The sequence below is a fragment of the Malania oleifera genome, chromosome 4, assembly GCF_029873635.1.
Source record: "Malania oleifera isolate guangnan ecotype guangnan chromosome 4, ASM2987363v1, whole genome shotgun sequence".
Classification (NCBI taxonomy): Eukaryota; Viridiplantae; Streptophyta; class Magnoliopsida; order Santalales; family Ximeniaceae; genus Malania; species Malania oleifera.
Genome location: NC_080420.1, coordinates 19,830,779 through 19,838,602, shown reverse-complemented (window position 1 = coordinate 19,838,602; position 7,824 = coordinate 19,830,779). Strand labels below are relative to the sequence as shown.

At 37.6% G+C, this 7,824-nt stretch overlaps 1 protein-coding gene across 6 annotated transcripts; it reads right to left on the bottom strand.

Moving 5' to 3' along the window:
* Positions 1-5,000: 5,000 nt before the first annotated feature.
* On the bottom strand, positions 5,001-6,901 carry LOC131153269 (uncharacterized). 6 transcript variants are annotated; one of them, XR_009136206.1, is made up of 3 exons: positions 5,906-6,773; positions 5,503-5,567; positions 5,001-5,402 (listed from the first exon to the last, which is right to left on the bottom strand). XR_009136206.1 is itself a non-coding variant. In XM_058105467.1 (3 exons), exons 1-2 carry the CDS (start codon positions 6,587-6,589, stop codon positions 5,503-5,505), a joined length of 762 nt encoding a protein of 253 aa, XP_057961450.1. In that variant the 5' UTR covers positions 6,590-6,901; the 3' UTR covers positions 5,001-5,369. The 6 variants fall into 6 exon arrangements, 4 of the variants coding, with proteins under 4 accessions (XP_057961450.1, XP_057961449.1, XP_057961451.1 ...); XR_009136207.1 differs by having other exon boundaries at positions 5,001-5,373; XM_058105467.1 differs by having other exon boundaries at positions 5,001-5,369; positions 5,503-5,580; positions 5,906-6,901.
* Between the last annotated feature and the right edge of the window lie 923 nt (positions 6,902-7,824).

Genomic DNA, 7,824 nt, shown 5'->3' with positions numbered 1-7,824 from the left:
ATAGTGGAGTATTAGTGACGGTTTTTAGATTCGTCACTAATACCCTACTATTAGTGATGAATTTGAATCTTTCACTAATAGCCTACTATTAGTGACGAATCTAAAAACCGTCACCGATACTCCACTATTACTAACGAATTTCAGTAAAGCCAATGTAGAATTTATAGTGACGATATTAGGGTTTTAGTGATGATTGTAATTCATCACTAATAGTTAGTAGTAACTGCAGATATATCAACTAATTTAAAACCATCACTAATACTTATAAATTCGTCACTAATAGTATTAGTGATGAATTTATAAGTATTAGTGACGAATTTGATCCTTCACTAATACCCTAATTTTTTGTAGTGACATTTCACGTTTTATATCCATTTCATTCACATTTCCATTTCATTCATTCGTACTACAACTCCTTTTAGTTGTACATCAATTAGTCGACACAGATATGCGCTAGAATATGCTAACACAACTCCTTTTACCTGTCATCAATTAGTCTACAACTCCTTTTAACTATCATTGCATTCATATTTTCATTATCAAACACAAGCAACATGGTCCTTATAACATTTCATTAACAGTGCATTTATTACATAACCTGCATTTCATACATATAACATACGTCCAAACAACATTACTATCCGCTCATGCAACACATTTTAACAAAAAAGTTCATACATTGCCTGTAAAATAAGCCAACCAACATTTAACATTTATACACTAATACTAAAAATACTTTTCATTTCTTACATCTTGAAATACTTTCTACTTTCATCAATTTATTTTCACATATACGTAGCTAAATAGGCAACCCTAAGCTCAAAAAACACAATTTACATGATTGGCATTTTGTATTCACATGAAACATATATACATTTATATAATATTGTCCATTTTCATTTAATATATAAAAACCTGATTTAATATATAAATTTCCCCCTCACCTGAATCCTCAAATTCACCAATAGGTATCCCAAACTGATGCCTGTGATGCTCACCCGGACCCTAGTTCAAAAACCCTAGTTTAATTAAATAATCCCAAATAAATCACTATTTCCACATTTTCTCAACTTATAAACCTTAAATGAACTTATAAAAAACCAAAACTAAGAACCCTGGCCCTTACCTCAACTTAGGAGCATTTCCTAAAAAGCCCAGTTTAAGAAACTAACTCATTATATGTGTAAAGAATCTTCCCTAGAACACCGTAGCGACTTCCGTTTAGCGATTCGAGCTGAATCTAGGCTGGATTCTTAGAGAGTAGTGAGAGGGATGATTTTAAAGAGAGATAAAGGAATGAAAATTAATTTCCTTTGCAAGAAAGCAACCTTAGATCTTTATATACTCGTCCTTGCCACATGGACTTGTCAATGAGAAGATAGGACTCGTCGATGAACCACTAAAAAACACTTGTCGACAAGGCCGTGAGCTCGTCGACGAGTTTTAGACCAGCCAAACCTCTTGGTTAATCCTCATCGATGATACATACTTGCTCAGTGACAAGGCTCACAACATCACTTGTCGATGAGAAAATCAAGCTCGTTAATGAGCACCTACTTATTATCCCTTTTCAAATTTCTTTTCCTTTTCTTCTTTTCCCCACTTTTCCTTTATTCCTTATTTATTTTTTTCATCTATTATTTTATCATTAAAATTTTTCGGGTCATTACACTTTGTGGTTAACTGGATTGATTCAGCAACTTGGTGTTATGCCAGATAGATTAAACGTATTTTGTGATTGTCCGAGTGCGATCCACTTGGCAATGAATCAGGTCTACTACTCTCGCATAAAGCATATTGACGTGTGGTACCATGTAGTTAGAGGTTGGGTTGAAAGTGGTAAGTTTCAGTTATTGAAAATCCACACAGATGGAAATGTTGCAGATATGCTCATGAAGCCTATTACATTAGCTAAGTTCAAACGCTGTCTGGACTTAGTTAATGTAGTCTCTTGTTGATTGTTGACAGAGCATCCTAGAGCATGGGGATGGATTGTTGTGCTTGGTTGTGATTAAAAGCTAGGGTGGAGATTGTTTAAAAAATATGTTTATTTTTATTTATTTATTGTGACTTTTATCACAACCATTGGATCGTCTCTAAATCCAACGGTTGTGTGATGTCATATATATGTTTGTAAGTCATGGGAAAATATAGAGATTGCTTGTAATTTTGTGCAAAGAGACCTGGAGAGGGGGGGGGGGGAGGTTCTCTTTAGGAAGAACTTTTCTTCAACGGGATGAAGGTAAAGGGGTGTACAGGGCATCTAGGATTGGGGAGACTGATCAGGTCTTGTACTGTCGTAGTTTCATAGTGGATTTTTCTCTAGGTGCACGCTTCGTGGACATAGGCAACCTTGTCGAACCACGTAAAATCACTCCTTTTATTTATTTATTTATTGTGACTTTTATCACAACCGTTGGATCGTCTCTAAATCCAAAGGTTGTGTGGTGTCATATATATGTTTGTAAGTCATGGGAAAATATAGGGATTGCTTGTTATTTTGTGCAATGAGAGCTAGAGGGAGTTCTCTCTAGGAAGAACTTTTCTTCAGCGGGTTAAAGGGTGAAGGGGTGTACAGGAGATCTGGGGCCGGGGAGAGACTGATCAGATCTTGTACTGCTATAATTTCATAGTGGATTTTTCTCCAGGTGCACGCTCCGTGGACGTAAACAACCTTGCCAAACCACGTAAAATCTCTCGTCTCCATTTTTCTATGAATGTTCTTTGTGTGATTTAGTTTTTTGATCGGAAGATTAAAGTCGTTGTGCATCAAAATTATCTTAAGAAGTGTTCAACTTGAAAGTTGTGGGATTTTTTCTTAACTTTTTGTTGATGCCAAGAACGCCCAATCTGGAGTTGTATAGAAAAAGTTATGATCAAAACACTGAAAGGTATCCGCACAGAAAACTCGAGTAGATGATGGGTGCTTATATACATGGTTGGGCCCAAGACCAAATAAGCTTAAGTTTTTGGGTCAAGTTAGTGTTCACCCATGTGTATCAAGCAGCCTCCCCCCCCCCCAATGGGCTCCTCCGGTCTCAAGTAGTATCAGAGCCAATGGTTCGTAACTCTGGGGGAGTGACATCATAAAAGTTGAGATATGAAGCTAATTCTCCTAACGTGCTAATAGTTAGAGGACCAAGTGTGTGATCAAGGCCAATAAGGATCATCTAGGGCTGAGATGGATTCGAATAGGGTCAAGATGTGGGAGGTATGATTGGTTCGGAGGCACGTGAAATGCAATCCGAGGCATGTAAGGCGCCATTTGTAAGGTCCACTTGAGTAACTATTGGGGAATTGAGCTTACTCCCTTAAGAGAGACGATTTCCGTTCAAGGGGTAGCAGTTGGAACTCACAAACGAGGGGGAAATTGTTGAGATTTCCACTTATAAGCTTATCTTACATTGAAAATTTTGAGTGGATGATGAGTGCTTATATACATAGTTGGGCCCAAGACCCAATAGACTTAAACTTTTGGGTCAAATTTATGTTCACTCATGTGTATTAAGCCCCCTATGGGCTCCTCTAGTCCTAACAGTACCGGTTTGGTTCAGCCCGTAAATTGAACTAGGGAGTCTCTGCCCCATAAAGGAAACCAGTTGGACTCAGCCTAGAAATTGAGTTGGGTTTTGGCATTACCCGTAAAGTGTTGCTAAGGTATCTCTGTCTCGCAAGAAGTGTTGGTTGTGGCTCAACTCGTGAATTGTGTAGGGGTGTCTCTACTCCGCAAGGGAGACTAGTTGGGCTCAATCTGATAATTGAGCTGGGGTATTCTTCACCCCGTAAGGAGAGAATTGTAAGTGGCATTGCTCCACCTAGTTAAAGTGAACACTTGATAAAATCCTTGGGTGGTTTTCCCAATACGGGGACGTAGGCTGGATTGACCGAATCTCGATAAAAATACTATCTCTCTCTCTCTCTCTCTCTCTCTCTCTCTCTCTCTCTCACACACACACACACACACACACACACACACACACATATAAATTTCCGCACTTTAATTTTCGCATGTGTATGAATGTTTACTTATTGTCATAATTATTTTTCATGCGCACATTTTATTTTAAATGAGATATGATGTGGTGAATCAAAAATGTTCAAATTAGCGAAATATTTTTAAATCCCAATTCACCTCCCCCCTCTTGGGATCACACCTAAAATCACTTATACTAAAATTACTCCAAATCTTTGAATATTCAAATCTAGGGTTTGAAATATGCACCCCCAAATGTAGCATAAGTCTTCCTCCCAACTATATTAAGGGACAAGTTTGTTATTTAGACAAATATAAAGTACGATCATTATACATAAATGTCCAATAAATTTATTTTTATTTATGGAGTGTCAAATAAAAATATATATTTTTTTTTGACAAACCTTAGAAGATGTTAATATATATATTTGACTAAATATTTAACACAATTTAGTGTGCAACTTGGCACCAAAATTCATATAAATTTACAATAACTCAAAATAAATTATTGGTTGAAATTACGTACGTGTGCATAAGATGGATGTTCTATTTGTTAAGTTGACTAAATGGTTCCAACTAATAGAATTTTTAGTAATAAAAATTGATGTTTCTAATTTGTTTTGTCACCACATTTTGGCATCAAAATTTAAAATGGATGAACATTTGTGAGTTTACTTTCATAACCAATAGGGTTAGGAAGATGACTTTTTTGTTTAAAATACAAATATATTTTCTTGTAAGATGTCAGAGTACGTAACATTTTAAATTGAATGGTAAATTCAAATTAATTGCATCAATATTTTCTAAACTTCAAAAAAAAAACCTTACACGTGTGGGGATGAATAAAAAATACTAACCTTCCCTTTAGAAGTTTAAATTTTAAATTTTAAATTTGAGTTTGTGCAGATCTGCAGAAAAAGTAATATTAAAATCATATTAAATTTCTTATATTCATTTAACAAATAAATAAATAATAAATAAAAACAACATAACTCAAAAAAAAAAAAAAAAGAGTGCAAACATGATCTTACGTGTAACATTTTTTTTTTTTTTTTTTTGACAATTCTGTCCAAGATGGTTCATATTAACAGGAGTTCCAGAAAGACTGGCGAGTCGGTGACCCTTCTCAATGTAGGGTACCCCTCAAGTAATCCTACTCCAACCTTGGTTTAAAGTTCAAACTAACTCAAAAGCTGGCAATTAGTTCCAAAAAAAGAAAGAAAAAAAAAAAAGTTCAAACACGGTAACCCACTTGGGGTTATGCAACGGCTACCTCCTCCATCTCATTCAAGCTGGCGAATGCACCAGCCAAACACGCCACATTTTCCTGGAAAATTCAGTTTTCTGTACAATTCTCGATTCCCAAACACTGTCAACCCTCGCCAAAAGGAAAGCTCTACCTTGCACAAGAAATTGGGAGAGATCGAAACTAAGAATTCAGAGAACAAACAATCAGATAAATACATAATTAATCAAAAGAAATCAAAGGAAAAAAATTCGGATCGGTAAGAACAGTGTGAATTAATCACCTATCTAGACTCGGGAAAATCAGGAACTTTGTATCTATCAGCTGTAATTTCTGTTAAACATAAGCCTGGAAAAAGAGTCTGCAGAGAATCAGTGAGACATTAGATCTAAACACAAATATCAGATTCTCCGAGAAAAATTATCAGATTGCAGTATGAGATTCAAATGAAGCAAAAGCAAATATTTGAATTCTGATCCCCAACATTGAAAACGGAAAAGGCCAAAGAAAAATCGACTCGAGCAAAAACGAATTATTCAGAATTATAATCCCACGGAATGGGTTAGGTTAGTGGAGGTGAATGCCTCAAAGTTCAAGCAGGAAATTAAGAAGACCACGATTTTCTTGTTGTTTATTTTGAATTCCTGGGTTTTCCCGAAAGCCAAACAGCGGGTAAAAAAACTTACATCCATTTGATTTTGTACAATCTTGGCCCGCTTCTTCGGCCTCCGCGGGGGCCTCTGTCCCAAAATCGCGTAATAGTCCTCCTCCACCTCCTGCCGAGAAAGCTGCACCGTCAAGTTCCGCCTCTCTTTCTTCTCGGCGATGCGTCCTCTGTCATCAATTGTCAAAGTCTTCTCTCCTCCTCCATCACCGCCAATCCACGCAGCTCTCTTCGACCTCAAATTCCACGGCCTCGCCGCGGGAGCTGACTCCTCCGCCACCGCCTTGCCTCCCCTCGCAAAAGTAAAGTTCATCTTATCCACCGCCTCTTGAAGATCGAGCAAGAGCTTCGTCCTCACCGCTTCAATTCCGTCGTCGCCGTCACCCTCAACCCTCCCCTTCCTCAAATTTTCGATCTCCGCCGCCGGCGAAGGGGACTTTCTGGAACAATGGAGAGATCCAGGCTTCTGGAAATTACCCTCGCGACGGCGAACCACCAAGGATTTCTCCATCCCAGAATCCGGCGATCTGCGGCCGACGGCGGGACCAGCGCCTTCGGAATCAATTTTGACGCACCTGAGGAACCTCTGGTTCCCCCACTTCAGACACCCCATCGAGAAATTGTGCAGAGGCTTGGATCTCTCAGGGCCCATCGCCATGGAGTTGTGCGTGTTCTCTTCCTCTTCCGTCGCACCCGCAATCACCATTTACCGGACAGGCCGCACCTCAGATCGAAAGAAAGCTCGTCCCTTGGGTCCAACTGAGAATTTTCTCTCACAGATTTTCTCTGGAAACCGGCGAGGACCGGGCAGATAATCAAAACGAATGGGCGGTGAGGTTTCTCCGAATGCGTAGAGAGAGAAAGCTATGAATCGCCAGTCTCTGTTTCCTTTTCCATCTCAATGGCCGGGAAACGCTACTTATATGTACGAGTAAGGTCGGCGTAGAAGAGAGAGAGAGAGAGAGAGAGAGAGAGAGAGAGAGAGAGGGAGAGAGAGACGGTTTCAACGTTCGGGTTGGGATCTTTCGAGTTTGGACTTGTTGGTGCGAAGTCTAAAGTGCGCGCCTGTGCGCTCTGCGCTGTGCGCACCTGTTTGGGGCATTTCCCGGGTGATGCGTCGCTGTTGGGTGATGGATGCACTAACCACCGTCCGATCAGGGTGTATCTTGCAGAATAATTTTTTTAAAATTTTTGAGTTTTTATTTCCCTTATATATTTAAAAAAACAAAAAACAAAAATGAAAATAAAAGAGAAGAGAGGGCAGCAGAGCGGAACACGCAATCTGCGTAATAAGTATAGAATAAAAAATAGAAATACAATGTTTAAGAGTTTTATTTTTATTTCTAGTTTTCAAATACTTGCAAGAATGTCCCGTTATTTTTAAAGTTTTTAAATTTACAAAAAAAGGTTGAATAGTATTTTTAATGATTTTAAAAATTCTGATTTCTTACCCTTATCTCTTACTTTCTAGAGTTATCTTTCATTTACCTTCCAAATTTTATTAGTTGACTTCATCCCACTCTCGTATTTCACTAGGGGAAATTATGGATGGATTTTTAGTATTTTAACCCCAGTTTGCAACATCACACTTAGGATGAAATCAAATGTGAGGAATAAACTTATGTTTAATTTTTGAAATCAAGGACAACATTGTATTCCATGTTTTGCCCGAAATATGATTCTTGCGAACAACTAATGAAATCAAAATTTAAAAATAAACCTATGTTTGATTTGTGAAATCAACGATAACATCGTATTCCATATTTTGACTGAAATATGATTCTTGCGAACAACGAAGTCGTGATTCTAGTCTAATCCAAGTAGATCGGAATCTATCTTCATTCCATAAAATATATTTATTTTATAATAAAAATATTATAAAATCAACAAATCATCAAAATATTAACTATTATTGCTATTATAACAAAAATAATAACAATT